This window comes from Entelurus aequoreus, linkage group LG12 (assembly GCF_033978785.1).
Source record: "Entelurus aequoreus isolate RoL-2023_Sb linkage group LG12, RoL_Eaeq_v1.1, whole genome shotgun sequence".
NCBI classification, from domain to species: Eukaryota; Metazoa; Chordata; class Actinopteri; order Syngnathiformes; family Syngnathidae; genus Entelurus; species Entelurus aequoreus.
Genome location: NC_084742.1, coordinates 38993202 through 39016588, shown reverse-complemented (window position 1 = coordinate 39016588; position 23387 = coordinate 38993202). Strand labels below are relative to the sequence as shown.

Sequence of the window (23387 nt, the reverse complement as noted above, 5' to 3'; positions counted from 1 at the left end):
GAACAAAGAGGAAAGTGAAATCAGCGTGCAAAGAGGCGCAAAGTTGAAAAGCCAGCATCTGTGATGGTATGGGGGTGTATTAGTGCCTAAGGCATGAGTAACTTACACATCTGTGAAGGCACCATTAATGCTGAAAGGTACATACAGGTTTTGGAGCAACATATGTTGCCCTCCAAGCAACGTTATCATGGACGCCCCTGCTTATTTCAGCAAGACAATGCCAAGCCACGTGTTACAACAGCGTGGCTTCATAGTAAAAGAGTGCGGGTACTAGACTGGCCTGCCTGTAGTCCAGACCTGTCTCCCATTGAAAATGTGTGGCGCATTATGAAGCCTAAAATACCACAACGGAGACCCCCCGATTTTGTACAACTTAAGCTGTACATCAAGCAAGAATGGGAAAGAATTCCACCTGAGAAGCTTAAAAAATGTGTCTCCTCAGTTCCCAAACATTTACTGAGTGTTGTTAAAAGGAAAGGCCATGTAACACAGTGGTGAACATGCCCTTTCCCAACTACTTTGGCACGTGTTGCAGCCATGAAATTCTAAGTTAATTATTATTTGCAAAAAAAAAATAAAGTTTATGAGTTTGAACATCAAATATCTTGTCTTTGTAGTGCATTCAACAGAATATGGGTTGAAAAGGATTTGCAAATCATTGTATTCCGTTTATATTTACATCTAACACAATTTCCCAACTCATATGGAAACGGGGTTTGTAAAATAAAGTGTATTTTTCCATCTAATTTTGATTAAGAAAGATGCATTTATTATTTCTAGTAAGCCATCCATAGTGAAGCAATCAGAGGTGACACTTTGTATATAACAACCACGTTTCCCCACAGTACCAAATAAATAACAGCGAAATATCAAATTAGGGAATGCATTAACCTAAAAAGCAAATTGGATTCCAGCTTCAGCATGCGCTTGCTGTCAGCTCCAATATCCTCCTACTTTCATGTAACATAATAAATGACGGGAGAACATATGTGCCGGTATTCCGAGTGGAATATGGCGCAGACTGGTTTGTTATTCCACCAGTGGCTCGCAGGTGGAGGTCCAGTCTGCGGCCCCCGCTGCCCGACCGCAAATGTCACGCCCGAGTAACTGCTGCGGTGTCGTTTTTCGTCTCCTCGCTCGTGAATGTCACTGAGGTCGCACAAATGTACAGTACCAGTGGAAAACACAGCAAATTCATCTCTTCCCCCTGAGGAATTCTTGCCTGCTGTTTTTTCCTTGCTCGGTGGCCAGACCAAATGAGCTAGCCGGATATCAAGCCACATCTAAGGCATCCCAATGTTTTGCATTGTGATGCCAGGCCTGCCTCAACGGGCATGATGTACAGAGAGAGGGACTGTATAGTAGTGGTCAAACGCTAATTAACTCCAGGACAATCCAAATAATCTGTTCCAGAGTCAAGCTGTGGCCATCACCACAAGCAATGTTCTAACAATCGAAAGTCTGTCATACAATAAGCGGCTACCGTTGTTTTGCTTGCTTTCACTGTGGTTAACTTCTTTTTACACTTGTTAAGAACTTTAAAAACTGAAGAGTCTTCACAAACTGCAGCTCACCCTAATTTTGCACCTATTTAAAATGTGCTTTCAAAGTTAAGTATTTGTATTTTTCTTACAGTGGTTAACTTCTTTTTACACTTGAATGACAAGTAAACATGTTAAAAACTGCCACTCACCCTAAATCTGAACCTTTTTAAAATGTGTTTTCAACGTTAAGGATTTGTATTTCTCTTACAGTGGTTAACTTCTTTTTACACTTGAATGATGAGTAAACATGTTAAAAACTGCAAGTCACCCTAATTCTGCACCTATTTAAAATGTGTTTTCAGAGTTAAGTAGTTGTATTTTTTTTGTTTACAGTGGTTAACTTCTTTTTACACTTGAATGACTCGTAAACATGTTAAAAACAGCAACTCACCCTAATTTTGCATATTTTTAACATTTGTTTTCAAATGTATCATGTTTACAGTGGTTAACTTCTTTTTAAATGTAAAGGAATACTAAACAATTTTTAACACTACAACTCACCTTAATTTTGCATCTTTTTAAAAAAAAAATTTTTTAAAACGGTTTCTATTATTGTTACAGTGGTTAACTGCATATAACACTTGTGGACTCTTAAAGGAGAACTGCACCTTTTTGGAATTCTGCCTATAATTCACAATCCTTGTCAGGGACAAGAACACATGCCTTTTCTTAATGCATTCTAGCACGTAAACAAACGTGAATAAAAGTCTGCTTAAAATGGAGCCAATGGGAGCCATGACGTTATTGCGTTTATTCTGACCATGAAAACCCAATAAATGACAATTCAAAAAGCGCCAAAAGTACTCCATTTGAATTTCGTGACCTGAATATTAACCAAGTATTAGCAATATTGTTACTATAAGAGCCAACGTATTGATAGCGCATTGATCAGATAGAGGCAAGTTCCTTATGCTGCTCTATTGACATCATCAGCTGGCGAGCTGCTTTCTTGCCTCTGAGCTCGTGAAAGTTAATTCTGGACTATACATCATGTCTCTCACCTTGATAGTAAAAGAATGTGGACATAAACTGAGAAGTTGGTACACTTTGACAGCTAATTTAGACCCTGAGATGGCGAGAAAAACACTACACTATCAGTCCACATCCCAGTGAGAGCAGACATTGTACAGTAAGTTAGTAATTTTATTATGTTTGTTTGCTCTAATGAAGTCTGCATGAGTTCTAGTCAGTGTTGTTGTTGAAAGTTTAGTGATCGTTGTGATGCGTCTCTGAAAGTATGTAAATATTATGTTATTTTGAATGTGTCCCTTACTACATTACATACGGTATATACTTACAGCAAGTACTAAACCCAAAACCAGTGAAGTTGGCACGTTGTGTAATTTGTTAATAAAAACAGAATACAATGATTTGCAAAATCCTTTTCAACTTATATTCAATTGAATAGACTGCAAAGACAAGACATTTAATGTTCGAACTGAGAAACTATTTTTTATTTATTTGCAAATAATCATTAACTTAGAATTTAATGGCAGCAACACATTCCAAAAAAGTTGGCACAGGGGCATTTTTACCACTGTGTTACATGGCCTTCCCTTTCAACAACACTGAAATGTTCCTGAGCCCATGTGGTGATATCCTTTACACACTGATGTCGCTTTTTAATACAGTACTGCCTGAGGGATAAAAGGTCCGTAATATCATCGCTTACATTGATTAATTGATTGAAACTTTTATTAGTAGATTGCACAGTACAGTACATATTCCATAGAATTGACCACTAAATCGTAACACCCGAATACGTTTTTTTTAAGTCGGGGTCCACGTTAATCAATTCATGCAGTGATTTCTCCAGATTCACTGCGGACCGTAGATGGTGAAATCCCTAAATTCCTTGCAATAGCTCGTTGAGAAATGTTGTTCTTAAACTGTTGGACAATTGGCTCAAGCATTTGTTCACAAAGTGGTGACCCTCGCCCCATCCTTGTTTGTGAATGACTGAGCATTTCATGGAAGCTGCTTTTATACCCAATCATGGCACCCACCTGTTCCCAATTAGCCTGTTCACCTGTGGGATGTTCCAAATAAGTGTTTGATGAGCATTCCTCAACTTTCTCAGTCTTTTTTGCCACTTGTGCTAGCTTTTTTTGAAACATGTTGCAGGCATCAAATTCCAAATGAGCTAATATTTGCAAAAAATAACGTTTTTTTTGCAAATTTCGAACGTTAAATATCTTGTATTTGCAGTCTATTCCATTGAATATAAGTTGAAAAGCATTTGCAAATCATTGTATTTTGTTTTTATTTACGATTTACACAACATGACAACTTTACTGGTTTTAGGGTTTGTATATAAAACCTTGATGGACGTGTTTGCATGTGTTTTTTTAACTCCCATGGCCTCCATTGTAAGCAGACTTTTGCTCGCATTCATCTACTAGCGAGAACGCATAAAAGAAAAATAAACTGTATGTTTTCCTGTCTTGCACCAGGACTGGGAATGAAAATGGAGCATGTTTCCCTTTAAGAACATTCTACAAATGCTAGAAAACGTATGGATTTAAGTTCATACACTAGACTTAATGTCAGTGTTGAACATGAATTAAAGTTAAAGGCTTATAGTGTGCTAGTGAGCTACACTCCCAATGTGTCACTTTAAGTAGCTGCCTAGACTGCTTTGGATTACATCGAGTGACCGGCCAATTGAATTAAGGGCGCACACAGCTGTGGCCGTACACAGATGTTGAAAACAGTAATTTCTTTTAGATGTAACAAAATCCACACCATTTTCCCCGTCAATGCTAATTGCAGGTACCACACAGCGTCGTCTGGGACATTTTTACTACATCCTGTATGGGTTTCTTTTATAAAAATTAAAAAAAAAGACTCCCGTGTGAAGGCCGCCTCACAGAGCCAGTTGACTTATGGAAATGTCTGATATAAGACTAGACCAAGGGTCGGCAACCTTTACCACTCAAAGAGCCATTTTGACCAGTTTCACAAATTAAAGAAAACAATGGGAGCCACAAAACTCGTTTGAAATTTAAAATGAAATAACACTGCATACAAAGTTTTTTTTTGCTTTGTGCTATGTATAAACCAGGGGTTTCAAACACGCAGCCCGCATCTTAATATGAAAATTTAATGTTAGTGCGGACCACGAGTTTTGTATGAAAGGCGCTTGACAGCGTCCTACTTGCCAACCCCCCCGATTTTACCGGGAGATCCCCGTAATTTAAGTCCACTTTTCTCTCGAATGTCTGCTGATTTTCACCCTTAACAACAATATTAGCGCCCTCTACAACCAGCATTGACAACGTGCCAGTCAAGGTACATGTTGTATGCAGCTTCTGCTGGCACACCTATGTGACAGCAAGGCATACTTGGTCAAAAGCCATACAGGTTACACTGACGGTGGCGATATAAACAACTTTAACACTCTTACTAATATGCACAAGGGTGGGTTTTATGTGGGGGGGGGGGGGGGGGTTTGGTGGTAGCGGGGTGTATAATGTAGCCCGGAAGAGTTAGGGATACATGGGATTCTGGGTATTTGTTCTGTTGTGTTTATGTTGCGTTACAGTGCAAAATGTGTTTGTCATTCTTGTTTGGTGTGGGTTCACAGTGTGGCGCATATTAGTAAGAGTGCTAAAGTTGTTTATATCGCCACCGTCAGTGTAACCTGTATGGCTGTGGAACAAGTATGCCTTGCTGTCACATACATGTGCAAGCAGAAGCTGCATACAACATGTATCTGGACTGGCACGTTGATACTGTTGGCTGTAGAGGGCGCTGAATGCTGTGTCATCCCAGTATCCCCTTATTATAGTTGACAGGGTGAAAACCGGAGAATAATTGCCCCGGGAGATTACTGGGAGAGGCACTGAAATCCGGAAGTCTCCCGGGTAAATCGGGAGGGTCGGCTAGTATGCAGTTGAGCCGCATTAGAGTGGTCAAAGAGCCGCATGCGGCTCCGGAGCCGCGGGTTGCCGACCCCTGGACTAGACGAACGACCACAGCAAATCTCGCTGGGTACAGTTTATAATATTCGGGATGCAGTAATAAAATGGGCGCAAATGAAACTGTCTTTTGGACGACAATGTGATAAAAGTACTGTACCCGTAACAAAACAGTAGCCTGGCTGTGCCCTGAAGCGGGTGGGCCATTAACATTATAGAAACTCCTCTGCCATTAAAACTCCACTGAATAGCAGTGTGGGAAGTAAACTTAAAGGAGAGCTCAGTCGGAGGATGAGCGTGTGTCAGAGGGCATCTGTCGATGAGACGTAGAGTCTGTGAGCTGGCTTTTGTGATAGGTCTGCACCCCCTCTAGACAACCCACAACATCGCCCCAGAGAGGGAGGGGACATCCAGGGATCCGACAGATGCTTCTTGAAAGTGCAGCACGACTGGACAAAGACTGTACTCAAAATGCACCAAAGCAGAAAACTACAGCCCAGACCTCCACCGAGTACTAGAACTCGTTTTCAATAGATACCGCCCTAGTCTATATGCTGCATATTGTCATTAACATTGAGAAGTCAAAGGAAGGTGATGGATATGAAGAAGTTGGCATCATTAATGTTACCAAAATTTTATTTAAATGTGTTTATATATATATATATATATATATATATATATATATATATACAGTATTTATATTTTAAAAAACATTTTCATTATGAAGTTTGAATGCTTCGTTCGACAGGGTCTCCACAGGTTTCAACAAGTCAAATTTAAGACTTTCTAGAACTTTAAGACCATAATGAATGCAATTTTAGACCCATTTCACATCAATACTGACAAAACATGAAGGCTTCATGTCTTTTGTACTTACTAACTTTGGAGATGAGGTCTCTTGATGAAATCGGCTAAAAACTTCATGTTTGTTTTCATCTACCGAGTTCAAGCATGCATCAAATTGATCGTTTTTGGAGACACAAGTTTAACTTGCACTTACCTATCTTATGCAAGTCATTTGGCTTTGCTGTGGGCTTTAGTTAAGTTTTCTCCGCCGATATGCTAAGCTGTAACAACACACCGCTGCGGGTGCACAACCCATTGGTGCTTGAAAATTCTGACCGGGCAGCACAGGTAGCCTACTTTACTTCCGTTTTGTAGTTTCGTAATAGTGTCCTCAAAAATCTAAACATTTAAAAACAAGACTCAACTGCATGTTTTAAATAAAAGTAACGTTAATAGATTTTTAAAACCTTTCAAAATCGTATTTATGACCTTTTATGGGATTTTAAAAGATTGTTGACATTTTAAGGCCTTAAATTCAAATTGTTGGATTTAAGACTTTTTTTAAGACACAGCCGATACCCTGTTTTAAGATGGAGAGTTAAAAAATGTTCAAAGCTTCATTAGTTCAATTCACATTTGCACATAATAGAATGCTACTTATACTCAGTTGCCAGCACAATATAAACAAGCAATAAAATATAAGAATATGTCTAGAAGACAGACAATGTAACGTAAGTAAGCTACTATTCAAGTCAGCTGGTAAAACATGTTTTTCATATAACTATGTCATCACAATGTTAGATTTTTTCCAATATCGCGCAGCCCAGAGTGAAACAAACAAAAAAAATGTGTCATACTTTGTACTATATTTTGCATCATACTTTAACCAGATTAAAAAGAGCAACAGCGTAAAAACAATGACACTGTTTTAGTTCAACAGAACTGTGAAAATGACACAAGGAGCGCCCCCTGGATGACATGTAAAACAGTTGTTAAATGTAATTACAGTTTTGCATGTTTTGATCAGAAATAAATGCAGTCTAGATCAAATGGTACATGGTCTGTATTTATATAGCACTTTACTTTAGATGCACAATACCCAAAGTGCTTTAGATTTTACGTCAAATTCACTCATTCACACGCGGAAGCTGCCTTGCAAGGTGCTAACCATGACCCATCAACAGCCGTGACTAGGATGGGGGAAGGTGGATTAGAAGAAGGAACCCTCAAGTTGCTGGCATGGCCGCTCTACCATGTAAGCCACCCCAACCCATGAGTATGGATGGAGATAAAGTGAATCAATGATGTTACATGTATAGGGATTAGTTAACGGTAATGTGACAATATTTATTATTGCATGTTGCTTTCTGTTAGGGCAGCACGGTGGTACAGGGGTTAGTGCATCTGCCTCACAATACGAATGTCCTGAGTAGTCTTGGGTTCAATCCCGGGCTCGGGATCTTTCTGTGTGGAGTTTGCATGTCCTCCCCGTGACTGCGTGGGTTCCCACCGGGTACTCCGGCTTCCTCCCACCTCCAAAGACATGCACCTGGGGATAGGTTGATTGGCAACACTAAATTAGCCCTAGTGTGTGAATGTGAGTGTGAATGTTGTCTGTCTATCTGTGTTGGCCCTGCGATGAGGTGGCGACTTGTCCAGGGTGTACCCCGCCTTTCGCCCGATTGTAGCTGAGATAGGCTCCAGCGCCCCCCGCGACCCCAAAGGGATTAAGCGGTAGAAAATGGATGAATGGATGGGCTTTCTGTTAGGACAGAAGTGCATGTTACTGTCTCTTTAAGAGAATGCCTCTCTTGAGCAGATGATTCAGTTGCGAGCTATTTAAGGATTAGAGTGTTGGCTGAATAGAAAAAAAACAAAATAATATATCACATATACATCAACTGTAAGAGCTGTGAAACAAAACAAAACAAAAAATATCGATGCACGGCATAAACATATCAATCGCAGGATTATATTGTGATCGTCACATTCCTATTTCCATTTGCACTTATTAGACTTAGACAAACTTTATTGATCCACAAGGGAAATTGTTCCACACAGTAGCTCAGTTTCAAAGGATGTAAAGGGTAAGGATGGAAAGGATAATGCAGGCATTAAGTAAACTAAAAATGTACTATAGTAGCAATATAAAATATAACATATATGTAATATTTACATATTATATATACAATATATTATATATACTGATATATTATATTTGTATATAATATATACAATATATAACAAATCCCAATTAACCTATTGGTACTATAACAATCTACAAGGTTAATGTAGGTTGCTTCTCTTTCTTCCCCTCCATTTTTCTGCATTCTTTCGTATCTCAAGTTATCAGTTATCACGTATATGTATTGTTGCATTTGAACAATTGTATTGTTGATAATAAAGGTAAAGTATTGGTATTGTTTATTATCAATAGCACTATTTCTATTGGTATTCATAATGCTCCATTTTTAGTGTAATAATGCTCATTGTCATTTCTGTATTATTTTTTATTTTCGCTAACTGCTTATTTGCTATTACTTTTACCATCATATTTGTACATGTCGTATTTGCTGATGTTGCTCTGTTGTTGTTGTTGTTGTGTTTGCTGTTGTTTTTGTCTCTCTGTCTAATCCCCCTCTTGTCCCCACAATTCCCCCCTCTGTCTTCCTTTTTCTCTCTTTCTATCCCCTCCTGCTCCGGCCCGGCTGCACCAAATGATAATATAAATACATTTAATAAAGTCAAAATACAAGTAAGGCAACAAGAGAAGTATCCTACACTTCTCTTCTGTAAAGTAAATCTGAACAGCCGATATGGGCATCTACATCTACTATATGATTTGCCCGAGAAGCTGGGCAGGACATTATAAGAAAAAATAAATAAAATTAAAATTAAAATTAAAAAAACAAAAACAAATCCCAATTACCATGTACAATAAGATTACAGTATATGTAACAGCTAAAGCAAAAAAATGAATAAAAACAATTTAATGAATGAATACATACATACATACATACATACATACATACATACATACATACATACATACATACATACATACATACATACATACATACATACATACATACATACATACATACATATATATATATATATATATATATATATATATATATATATATATATATATATATATATATATATATATATATATATATATATATATATATATATATATATATATATATATATATATATATATATATATTACTATGTGTGATTTTTCAGCTCAAGTTATTACATATTATGGCTTTAATTAGGCCCCATGCAGCGACCGGGCTTATGACTTTTTTCTACAGTAAAAAAAAAAACACCCACAAAAGAAAATCAGGAAACGTTCAGGAACACGTGAGAAGAAGTGGGAGACTTCTCCATTCAGAGTTTGCCCTCAGGTTGACATGCAAGGATAAGAGAAAGAAAAGTGTGCCAGCCTTTCTTACAAAAAGTGACTGCTGCTCCTTTCAGCCACTCCATCCGCTCCCATAGAATGACAACATGAAAAGAAAAAAATCAAAAAGGTTCATCTGTGCTATTTCGAGCTTTTTGCCCTCCATAAAGAACCTTTACATCGAAAACCACTTGTGATGAGTCATCAGGATGATTCAATCTGAAGCCTTTTCATGCTTTAAAATGAGTCGCTATATTCCAATCAAAAGTCTAATTGCACTGCAAAGTTTTCCAGGCTTCCTAAAGTCTAACCAGAAGCACCTGGAAGTCTGCTCAGCGTTCCCACCACTCGCTAATTATGGCACAGCCAAAGAAACCGCACAGACGCTTTAGTTCAAAAGAAGCTGCTACTTATCAATTCTATGCATCGATTGTATCTGTAGCGACTGGTAGATTACACACCTTGTCTGATACATGTTGGCCACTGGCGGGTGACAAGGTTGGATATGTTTTTGTAGGAAATTATTCAATCAATCAGCAGTCAACCTTTTGCCCAATTAAAGAACACAAATTAGCTGAGGCTTTCTGAAATTAATCAGTGTTTGTGGAAAAAAACCAAAAAAAATTGCACAAATTGATGCAATTTCCAGAATAACAATCATTTTGTCAACAATGTGCTCAATTAATGCTCATCAAACACTTATTTGGAACATCCCACAGGTGAACAGGCTAATTCTGAACAGGTGGGTGCATAAAAGCAGCTTCCATGAACTGCTCAGTCATTCACAAACAAGGATGGGTCGAGGGTCACCACTTTGTGAACAAATGCGTGAGCAAATTGTCAAACAGTTTAAGAACAACATTTCTCTACGAGCTATTGCAAGGAACTTAGGGATTTCACTATCTACGGTCCGTAATATCATCAAAAGGTTCAGAGAATCTCGAGAAATCACGACAAGGCCAAAAACCAACATTGAATGCCCGAGACTTTCGATCCCTCAGGCGGTACTGCATCAAAAAGTGACATCAGTGTGTAAAGGATATCACCACATGGGCTCAGGAACACTTCAGAAAACCACTGTCAGTAACTAGTTTGTCGCTACATCCGTAAGTGCAAGTCAAAACTCTACTATGCAAAGCGAAAGACATTTATCAACAACACCCAGAAACGCAACAAGCTTCGCTGGGCCTGAGCTCATCTAAGATGGACTAATGCAAAGTGGGAAAGTGTTCCGTGGTCTGATGAGTCCACATTTCAAATTGTTTTTGGAAACTGTGGACGTCGTGTCCTCCGGACCAAAGAGGAAAAGAACCACCCAGACTGTTCTAGAGCGCAAAGTTCAAAAGCCAGCATCTGTGATGGTATGGGGGTGTATTAGTGCCCAAGACATGAGTAACTTACACATCTGTGAAGGCACCATTAATGCTGAAAGGTACATACAAGGTTTGGAGCAACATATGTTGCCATCCAAGCAACATCTTTTTCATTGACGCCCCTGCTTATTTCAGCAAGACAATGCCAAGCCACGTGTTACAACAGCATGGCTTCATAGTAAAAGAGTGCGGGTACTAGACTGGCCTGCCTGTAGTCCAGACCTGTCTTCCATTGAAAATGTGTGGTGCAATATGAAGCCTAAAATACCACAACGGAGACCCCCGGACTGTTGAACAACTTAAGCTGTACATCAAGCAAGAATGGGAAAGAATTCCACCTGAAAAGTTTCAAAAATTGGTCTCCTCAGTTCCCAATTGTTTACTGAGTGTTGTTAAAAGGAAAGGCCATGTAACACAGTGGTAAAAATGACCCTGTGCCAATTTTTTTGCAATGTGTTGCTGCCATTAAATTCTAAGTTGATGAAAAAAAAAAGAAGTTTCTCAGTTCCAACATTAAATATCTTGTCTTTGCAGTCTATTCAATTGAATAAAAGTTGAAAAGGATTTGCAAATTATTGTATTCTGTTTTTATTTACACAACGTGCCAACTTCACTGGTTTTGGGTTTTGTACATCAGCCACCACTCGAGGGCAGTCTGCTATAGATGTATTTAAACCCATGAAACTTTTTGTGTAATCACACAAAAACAACACGAGCAGTCCAAGACATTTTTAAAAACTGTTTTTTTTTTTTACATTTTAGTCAAGCACAACTGCTGCCACCAGAAGGAAATCTGTAGGTCAAACCTTGACAATTAGGGATGGGTATGGAACCTCGGTTCCTTAACGGCGCCTGTGCCAACATAAACAGTAGCAACCAGACCGAAATAAAAGTAACTATTGGTGCCTTATTTCACAGTTAAATTGATACAAACTCAGCCACCTGCAACACGTGCTAGAAGGTGATACTGTGCAAGTAATGTCTTGGAAGTAATCCTGACATGGGCACATGCTATTTATGAAGGGGCTGTTAGCAACTTGCTCAAAGTTAAATTTTTCCAAGCAAAACATTAGGGGTGTGGGAAAAAATCGATTCAAATTCAAATCGCCATTCTCACGTTGTACGATTCAGTATCGATTCTCATTTTTCAAAAATCGATTTTAATTTTTTATTTTTTTTATTAATCAATCCAACAAAACTATACACAACAATACCATAAAAATGCAATACTATTCCAAAACCAAACCCGACCCAGCAACACTCAGAACTGCAATAAACAGAGCAATTGAGAGGACACACAAACACGACACAGAACAATCCAAAAGTAGTGAAACAAAAATGAATATTATCAACAACAGTATCAATATTAGTAACAATTTCAACATAGCAGTGATTAAAAATCCCTCATTGACATTATCATTGGACTTTTATAAAAATAAAAATAAATAAAAATGAACAATAGTGGCTTACACTTGCATCGCATCTCATAAGCTTGACAACACACTGTGTCCAATATTTTCACAAAGATAAAATAAGTCATATTTTTGGTTCATTTAATAGTTAAAACAAATTTACATTATTGCAATCAGTTGATAAAACATTGTCCTTTACAATTATAAAAGCTTTTTACAAAAATCTACTACTCTGCTTGCATGTCAGCAGACTGGGGTAGATCCTGCTGAAATCCTATGTATTGAATGAATAGAGAATTGCTTTGAATCGGAAAAATATCGTTTTTGAATCGAGAATCGCGTTGAATCGAAAAAATCGATTTATAATCGAATCGTGACCCCAAGAATCGGCATTGAATCGAATCGTGGGACACCCAAAGATTTGCAGCCCTACAAAACATACATCAAGAACACCACAGGTTAGCATATGTTACTGTTAGTGGTTTATGAGTACAGATTCAATAAATAAACCAAAACATTTGACACAATTAAAAGTAAAAGCATAAGAAACACTTTACCCACAGACTGAATCAGATATTGGCTTTGATGGGCTTCCATTTTTTGGTGTTTGTACACACGCAGATGCTCACTCAGAGGAGAGATCTCCACATGTGAAATGACTTAAAAACAGATGCAATGACCACTGTGCAGTTTAAACAGGTGTGTGAGACCATACGTCACTCCACACATCGCCCGAAGCGTTGTTGTTTTACTTTGTGCATGCGCGTATTCCAAAGGTTTGAACGAGGAAGTGGGCGGGAGACAATGATCGAACGCGAGCATCCTCTAAGTATGGGTTAAACATAAAGGATACCCATTCTTGTTAACAAGCCAGTATATGTTGTGTAATCAGGTCAACAATGAAAACAATGTTCAAAGTCGTAAATCAGTGTTTCCGATACGTTCAATTTATTTATTTTGGATCGCAAGAATTGGATTTGGCGCTCTTGCTCAATAGCACATTTTGGTCTGCCAGAGAATAAGAAGACGAAGCACAAGGGAGATGCAGTGTTGCAAACTTGGCGATGTTCTCGCAATAATAAGCAACTAATCAGAGGCTTCTGGTTATTTTTTATCAAAAACACAGCCGGCGACAAATCTAATGGAGACTTTTCGAGGCTGAAATGAACGCACAGATCAGTTTTTTCAAAAAGTACCTGCTGCTGCTGTGGGTCCCTTCCGCATCTAAAAGTACTGCAACGCCTACCTGGACATGGTAAGAATATTTACTTGAAAAACAAAACAGGCTTTTGTTGGCCGCAACATCGCCTAAATAATAAAATCAGCATACTTAACTGCTCCTTTCTGCACAAGTCAAAATTTAAAAAAATGGATTATTTTGAATTTGAATAAAACTGGCACCACCCTTCAGGATGTCTTATTGGAATTACAATTACAGAAAGTAGAATTCAATTAATTGCAATTGAGATCAATTCCCAAAAGTCACAGGAAGAATGTGTTACTTCATATTTGAGGGCATTTGTTTGTAAAGTGTATTTAGGACAAAAAGTATTTGTACAACATCATTTTACATCATTTGAAAGTAACACAACAACATTAATTATTTATGGCCCCCGGGATAATATTTGATTAGTATTAGAACCGGCCCGCAGGCCACAGCCACCTGCTGCTGTTTTGCACGCACCAATACTCCCATCAGTGTTGGTGCTAGGAATTTTCAAAATGGGGTCCCAGGGACCCCATCAAGTCATAGAAATAGGGTCACACAGTAAAATGTTGGGGTCCCACTTTTTTGTAACCGTTTTGAAAACAAATGATAAATGTATGCATTATCCTGTTATATCTCACATTCTATATTGTGTTTTGGAAAAAAGTTGTCATAAACGATACTTAAAGGCCTACTGAAATGAGATTTTCTTATTTAAACGGGGATAGCAGGTCTATTCTATGTGTCATACTTGATCATTTCGCGATATTGCCATATTTTTGCTGAAAGGATTTAGTAGAGAACATCGACTATAGAGTTCGCAACTTTTGGTCGCTGATAAAAAAAGCCTTGCCTGTACCGGAAGTAGCGTGACGTCACAGGTTGTGGAGCTCCTCACATCTGCACATTGTTTACAATCATGGCCACCAGCAGCGAGAGCGATTCGGACCGAGAAAGCGACGATTACCCCATTAATTTGAGCGAGGATGAAAGATTCGTGGATGAGGAAAGTGAGAGTGAAGGATTAGAGGGCAGTGGAAGCGATTCAGATAGGGAAGATGCTGTGAGAGGCGGGTGGGACCTGATATTCAGCTGGGAATGATTAAAACAGTAAATAAACACAAGACATATATATACTCTATTAGCCACAACACAACCAGGCTTATATTTAATATGCCACAGAGCAAACACCTCCTCCCTCCCGTCCATATAACCCGCCAATACAACTCAAACACCCGCACAACACACTCAATCCCACAGCCCAAAGTACTGTTCACTTCCGCAAAGTTCATACAGCACATATATTTCCCCAAAGTCACGTATGTGACATGCACATAGCGGCACGCACGTACGGGCAAGCGATCAAATGTTTGGAAGCCGCAGCTGCGTACTCACGGTAGCGCGTATTCAACTCAAAGTCCTCCTGGTAAGAGTCTCTGTTGTCCCAGTTCTCTACGTGTTTGTGTTGCTGCAGCCCGCCGCTAATACACCGCTTCCCACCTACAGCTTTCTTCTTTCATTGTTCATTAAACAAATGGCAAAAGATTCACCAACACAGATGTCCAGAATACTGTGGAATTTTGCGATGAAAACAGACGACTTAATAGCTGGCCATAATGCTGTCCCAAAATGTCCGCTACAATCCGTGACGTCACGTGCAAACGTCATCATACCGAGACGTTTTCAGCAGGATATTTCGCTGGAAATTTAAAATTGCACTTTACTAATCTAACCCGGCCGTATTGGCATGTGTTGCAATGTTAAGATTTCATCATTGATATATAAACTATCAGACTGCGTGGTCGGTAGTAGTGGGTTTCAGTAGGCCTTTAATTCATTTAAAAAAGTAATACAAACTAAAACAAATGCATATGTAAATGTATTCAGTTATAAACATTCATTCACTTTCTTCTTTCCTTCATGGATCTAAATTTACTGCTGCCGGTATTTTTGTCTATATTTTTATTGTAATATTTTCAGAATGTGTTTGTTCTATTTTTGGCCAAAGTAAGACAAAGAAAACAATCTGAAGTTGTCTTTATTTTTTTGTTTTAGTGCCATGATTGTAATAGTCCGGGCCGCATGTGCACAGATTTTTCCTCCATGCGGCCCCAGAACTAAAATGAGTTTGACACCCCTGATCTATGGCATTTGTTGTAGTACATATAATGTGTACATAAGGTTCATAATAATAATAATAATATGAACATTTTCTATGAAATATGTAAAACACTCATGCATGTATTATAATCTACTTCTTTCAGATTAAATTGAAACTGCTATTCTACCACCTGTTCGCAACCTTATTTCAAATACATGGAACGGAGTAGGAATATGGGAGGTACTCTCGATTCAAGTTAGAATTTTGCACAATGCCAAAACCCGCACACAGTCAGGACTGAGCCTGACACGTTCACAGCCTCAGACAGTCGGAAATCACAGACATTTTTTTATTGCACAAAACTGTCAGGTTGCTACAGCACTGGCAGCCGGCTGCATTTTGTGACTTTAAAAAAATAAACAATAAAAAAAGAAGCTGACGAAGAAAGTTTGTTTGCAGTTTCAAACATATATGTTTTGCTTTTAATGTCTGTTTACAAATGCGTTTTAGCCAATTATGCAAATCAGATTTATGAAAATGTGCCATCTTCAGAGATATTTTGCATTTTAACAGAATAATCAACAATTCTCTTCTCAAGCAGTTTTCTCCACACGCTCAGAACGGTGGGAAACGATGTACCGAATTATCGTGAAACATTTCTTACACACTGCAATGTCCTTGTCCAGCCTTGTGCCATCCATACTGTGAAAGCCATCATGAGTCCACGAATCCTATACGTAGCTATAATATCTTAAGCTTGAAAATCGACAAGTTTGCCATATCAATAAATGTCAAAATCCTACTGCAAACTACATTGGTAGTGCATCTACCACCAGAGGGCAGTCTGCTACAAATGCACCTAAACCAAAGGTGTCAAACTCAAGGCCCGGGGGCCAGTTCTGGCCCGCCACATCATTCTATGTGGCCCCCGAAAGCCTGGAAAAAATGGGTTTCAATAAAATACTTATTTTTTATTTTTACTAAATGCATCCATTCTTTCAATTTTGACAGAAAAAAAATCATATTTTAAACTTTAATATTATCCGATCATGACAATTATATTGTCGTATACTGTTTAGCAAAACTATTTTTGTGAGATTAAAAAAAATTGTTAAATATCTGCTTGTCACCTTTATTTATGATTTTAATGCAAGTTATACATAAAACAATCTAATAATCAAATGCATATGCATTTCGATTAATCATGATTAATCACAGGTTATTACCCGCATGCATAATTTAAATTTTTTCGTTTTTTAAAAAGGCTCCTCTGAAAGCAGCCATTGCTGAGATGTGGCCCTCAATGAAAATGAGTTTGACACCCCTGACTTAAAGCCATGTAAATAGGAGTGTTTTCCAATGGAATCATGTCAACAGATGAGGAAAGCAATCTCAAGCATCGGAGATTATGGTGGTATTCAAAAAAACTGCCACCGTAGGGCTGCAAAACATGTAACATATGGAAGTGTTATTGGAACAAAATTATTTGCGAACGCACGTCTCAATCAGTGCGTCTGTAATCCAATTCAAGTGTCTGTGCACTAATGTGTGTGTCTGCATCTCAAAATGTGTGTGTGTAATCAGAGCCGTATTATGATTTGTCTGTGGGTGAAAAAACAAATGTCCGTATTTCGATCGGATTTCGTGCGTGTGTGTGTGTGTGTAGATGTGCATGTAATACAAATTGTGTGGGCATACTAAGAGTTGTGTTTGCGCAAAAATAAATAAACCGTGTGTCTGTAATCAGATTCGTGTGGAGTAGGAACCCTGATTGGCTGTTAAGAGTCATTTGACTGTGCAGCGATCCAAACTTGTAAAACGACTCGTATCTGTAACTTCACCTTGGCTTTCTCTTTACTCACCACCAGTTGGCGCCATGCAACCTCTCGCACTCGTGTCGGCGTTGAAGCCAAGAACAATGGACTTTCCAACACTTTAGGTCCGGGGTCGGCAACCCAAAATGTTGAAAGAGCCATATTGGACCAAAAATACAAAAATAAAATCTGTCTGGAGCCGCAAAAAATGTAAAGCCTTATAAATTGGCCCTAGTCACAGTGTGAATGTGAGTGTGAATGTTGTCTGTCTATCTGTGTTGGCCCTGCGACGAGGTGGCGACTTGTCCAGGGTGTACCCCGCCTCCTGCCCGAGTGCAGCTGAGATAGGCTCCAGCACCCCCCGCAACCCCGAAAGGGACAAGCGGTAGAAAGTGGATGGATGGATGGATGGATGGATATAATAAGTGTTATAATGAAGGCAACACATGATGTAAGTGTCTATATTAGCTATATTAGCCTACTATCAAAATGACAATGTGTCGCAGGCTGATGTAAATCTTCGTTGACAAAAATGTTGAAATGTAATATTTATTCTACACATTTTTACAACATTGGAAAACATTACTAAAACTGAGGCTTTTCAGAGGGTGAGATAACTCCTGGAAACTACTGGCTTAGAATGGCCAAAGGTAAAAGATGTGTGTGTCCAAGTTGAAGGAAATTACAAATAAAATGACCTCAAATATACCTCAAATATGAGGCATAATGATGTCATATGTACATACAGCTAGCATAAATAGGATGATAACATTGATTAGCTTGCAGTCATGCAGCGACCAAATATGTCTGATTAGCACTAGACACAAGTCAATAACATCAACAAAGCTCAACTTTGTGGATTCACGCACAGCCTAAAAAGTTTGATGGACAAATAGAGACAAAGAAGGAGTGGCATAAAACACGTCTTTCTGTGGCAGCATCAAGGAAAGTTGTACATGTAAACAATTACGGTGCGTTCAAGGACTTCCGATATTAGTAGGACAAAATGGCGCACGTCAAATACTCTCATCAGTGAAGCATGTTTAATTTAACCTGCAGGATTTCTAACAATTAGGAAGGTTGATAATAGAGGTAAATTATGGGTATTGTTCATTATCAATAGCGCTATTTCTATTGGTATTTGTATTGCTCCATTTGTAGTGTAATAATGCTCATTGTCATTTCTGTATTATTTTCTTTTTTCGCTAACTGCTTATTTGCTATCACTTTTACCATCATATTTGTACATGTCATATTTGCTGATGTTGCTCTATTGTTGTTGTTGTTGTGTTTGCTGCTGTTGTTTTTGTCTCTCTGTCTAATCCCCCTCTTGTCCCCACAATTTCCCCCTCTGTCTTCCCTTTTTTCTCTTTCTATCCCCTCCTGCTATGGCCCGGCTGCACCAAATGATCATATAAATACATTTAATAAAGTCAACTACAAATAAGGCAACAAGAGAAGTATCCTACACTTCTCTTTTGTAAAGTAAATCTGAACAGCCGATATGGGCATCTACATTAACTATATGATTTGCCTGAAGCTGGACAGGACAAAAAAATAAAATAAAATAAAATAAAACAAAAAAATATATATAAAAAAAGGAAGGTTTGTCCTCCTACAGAAACCCTATTTAAACAAACAAAAAAAATTCCCTCATCTTTTTCCATTTTCACACATTTTTGAAAAAGCTCCAGGGAGCCACCAGGCGGCGCTAATTAGCCACTTGTGGCTCGAGAGCCGCACGTTGTTGACCCCCGCTTTAGGTGAATAATAGTTTAAATTTTAGTAGTAACTTAGTTGTCAAAAGTATTTTGTACTCAAGTAATTACTAAAATCGTGACATATACAGTCATTCGAGGTTTCCTGCTTCATACAAACCCAAATATGGACAAACATTTTGTGTAAAAAAATAAAAAATGTGACACACGCACATACACACACACACAACTTAAAACATGCACATGTGGCTCTGATTGCCCACACACACTTTGAGATACAGACGTGAATTGGATTACAGACGCAAAGATTGAAATACACGTTTGTAAAAAAAAAAATGGTGACGCTAATACTCCCATGGTAACAAGCGACAGTTTTTTTTCATAAAAATAAAGTTAAAGTACCACTGATAGTCACACACACACACACTAGGTGTGGTGAAATGTGTTCTCTGCATTTGACCCATCCCCATGTCCACCCCCTGGGTGATGAGGGGAGCAGTGAGCAGCAGCGGTGGCCGCGCTCGGGAATTATTTAGGTGATTTAACACCCAATTCCAACCCTTGATGCTGAGTGCCAAGCAGGGAGGTAATAGGTCCCAATTTTTGTAGTCTTTGGTAAGACTCGGCCGGGGTTCGAACTCCCGACATCCCAGTCTCTCGTTTTTTTTTCATAAAAATAAATGCAACACATTTGTACGTGCTAAATATCAGACACATGCTTCAAAACAAAATATTTACAAACATATGACTATACGAGCCAATTACACTGTGTACTTTTAGGCTTATTTTTAGCATCCAAGCATCTACTACATGAGCTGTCAATCAACATACCAGGACTTGAATCGAGTGAAGCATGATTACAACTAAAGGAAAATAAATGCAACACACACCAACGCCGTCTCATGTGTCTGCTTTCCAATCCAACAACATGCCACTCAGCACCTCTATGTATAGATAGGCTGCTGTTGTTCAAATGTTAACTTTCAGCTGCCTGCATCCATCACACAGTGTAGAAATGTGTCCTTGAACGCAGCACGAGTCTTACCTGGAGGGCAGTTGCATTCAGGTGACGCTTGTCTGGCCGTCCTGGTCTTGACAAATTGCTCATAAGAACGCTGCGTGGGGGTGAATACACAGGTGATGTCAGCGTGGCGATGGACATGCGCATTAATTAATAGGACGGCGGTCTCACCTGGGTGAACATCTGGTTGACTTTTTGCTCAATTAACGCATCCAGGCCAGCAGAGGTGCGCGTAAAGGTGTCCGCGCCGTGCTCCAAGCCCACCAGCCGGCGCCTGACATCGGCGGCGTGGATGCTGAGGACGATGCAGAAGGCGACGGACGCCACGGAGCACACCGACGGGATGGCGCTGAGCGCCACCCCGGATGCACGACTCTTCTTCCGTGGGTCCACGTTGGTGTCCATGCTCCCCGCGGCTGCCGGCTTCATTGGAATAACCGGTGCGGATTCACTGACGTGCAACCTTTTCCACCCCCTGCAGTAAGGCGGTCACTTGCTGCAAAACTTGTTGCTCAGAGGAAGGGGTTGAGGAATTGCGTGGTAGTGAAGGAAGCGTGGGCACTCGGGAGCTTTTCCACGCATGCACACCCACCCTTTGCAACCTCGTTATGGCAACAACACGCCCCCAAACTCCTGCGCTGCACAATTCCACCGTGTGGCTTTGCAAAATAAAGTGGCGTTTAAAAGCTTAAAAAACATATCACTGTCAAGGTTGGATAGTTTTGTCCATATACATCTAGTAGTTGCGTGCAAAATATTTAATTTTGGGAAACATTTTAGTGAAAGCTGACAGGGCAAATGTCGCCATCTAGTGGACATGAAGAGAAATGCTCTACTTTGTGTACGTTTCCTCCGAAACATACGCGTATTCAACTGTAATTGTAGAGGGGGATGGCAATAATATAGAACATATTTTATACAAAAAAACAAAAACAATTAATATCTGCATTATATTGTCGGTATTAAAAAGCCAGGAATTTTAGTGGTAGCTCATGCAAAACAGGCGCCAACCAAGGGCCGTCTGCAGGTGGATGAACATAGGAGTATTTTTTTTATATATATAATCGACAACAAAACAATGATATAGAAGACATACACTTGAAGAAAACCACTTTAAAAGTCGGGGATTTTAGTTGGGAGTCCAACAACAGCGGAGAAAAAAAACACACACTTGGAAAGTATTTTTCTCTTGTAGTGCACAACATCCGCCACAGGAGGGCAGTCAAGCGAATCATTGGAAATGGACTAAGAATTGTTTTATACTGTAACAATAATAAATAATAAATGATAAATGGGTTATACTTGTATAGCGCTTTTCTACCTTCAAGGTACTCAAAGCGCCTTGACAGTATTTCCACATTTACCCATTCACACACACATTCACACACTGATGGCGGGAGCTGCCATGCAAGGCGCTAACCAGCAGCCATCAGAGGCAAAGGGTGAAGTGTCTTGCCCAAGGACACAACGGACATGACTAGGAAGGTAGAAGGTGGGGATTGAACCCCAGTAACCAGCAACATTCCGATTGCTGGCACAGCCACTCTACCAACTTCGCCACGCCGTCCCTGACACATTTAAAAGAAAAAAAACGCACCTTTCTGCATATTAGAGCATAGCACCCACTAACAGAGGTTAATGTACAATTATGGAAACAATTAAAACTTTCAAAATATCTTTTTGCATTTAAGTGTTCAACACTACTCTATGGTACAAAATTACTATTTAACTTGTGTAGTGAACTGTAATTCAAATAAATCCAGTTGGGATCTTCAACAAAAAGGTTTGGAAATTTAATAGGACTATCTTTATGATTTTGTGTGCAATATACTGTATTATAAAGTAGCCTTGGAGTTGTATCAACCAACGTCTGCATTTGATCAACACCTGACTGTCAAGCTTCAGCTTGTCCTGCCAGAATGTTTAACTTTTCGAATGAATTCAGGTGGTGTATTGTCCATTTTGGGCTTTGAGACTGCTTATTTTCTTTGATCTCAAGTCTTGAGTGGGTATTTTTGGTTAAAAATGCTGTACGTTGTCTCATTATAGTGTCATTTGACATTGCCACGGTCTCAGAGTATTAACACGACTGCTGTCTCTGGCTCACTCGTCTCCTCTTCGTATTGCTCACTCGTTTTTCTCTTCTTTTCCAATATCTCCGTTGTCTCTCTCCGTATGTCTCAAAAATTAAAGAAACAGAGTGAAAACTTGAGTCTGTTATCCACTGTCTTAGATTGGAGGCGGGGCTGCAAGCATACACAGACAGAAGTTGAAGCTTGTAACACAGAGGTAAGGTAACCTAATATAAATTATACTGCTTAGCCCTAAAATGTAATACTTTGTCCTTTATTCCACTTCGGACATTTCCCAAAATAATCAGCCTGCAAATCTTTGAGCTATCTCGAGCCGCATAAAAGAAAGTGAGCACTTCTGTCAGTAATTCACTGTCCTTGTCTCACACATAGAAACGTAAACGATAGGCAACAAAGGAGAAATTATCCACCTATAATATTTTGCAAGGGGCGGTGTGGCGAAGTTGGTAGAGTGGCCGTGCCAGCAATCGGAGGGTTGCTGGGGTTCAATCCCCACCTTCTACCATCCTAGTCACGTCCGTTGTGTCCTTGGGCAAGACACTTCACCCTTGCCCCTGATGGCTGCTGGTTAGTGCCTTGCATGGCAGCTCCCGCCATCAGTGTGTGAATGTGTGTGTGAATGGGTGAATGTGGAAATACTGTCAAAGCGCTTTGAGTACCTTGAAGGTAGAAAAGCGCTATACAAGTATAACCCATTTATCATTTATTATTTTGCATTCTAACAGAGACAAACCAATGGAAAACTTACAACCTCTTAGTGGAGGTAATAATAACAAACACTTTAATATAGTTGGCAATGTTGATTGTAAGATATACCTATTAAAAATTATTTAAACATACACAAATTATTTTATGTAACAAAAAAACTAGTAATTTTATTCTGTTTTGGTTTCGTTACTCACAATTTTTAGGTTAATTGATCTGAAGGCATACATTTTACGTGCATTGTTTTACACAGTATAAAAATCAATTCGCCATTGCACCGA

General features: G+C 39.1%; 1 protein-coding gene across 2 annotated transcripts in view; it reads right to left on the bottom strand.

Annotated features, from left to right (window-relative positions):
• Positions 1-20932, bottom strand: part of LOC133662838 (collagen alpha-1(XXV) chain-like) — an 89400-nt gene extending 68468 nt beyond the window's left edge. For both annotated transcript variants that reach the window (XM_062067009.1, XM_062067010.1), the window contains exons 1-2: positions 20480-20932; positions 20333-20402 (exon numbers count right to left, since the gene is read on the bottom strand). In XM_062067009.1, the coding sequence (XP_061922993.1) occupies positions 20333-20402; positions 20480-20737 (328 nt within the window). In that variant the 5' untranslated portion in view covers positions 20738-20932. The remainder of the gene's footprint in view (positions 1-20332; positions 20403-20479) is intronic.
• Between the last annotated feature and the right edge of the window lie 2455 nt (positions 20933-23387).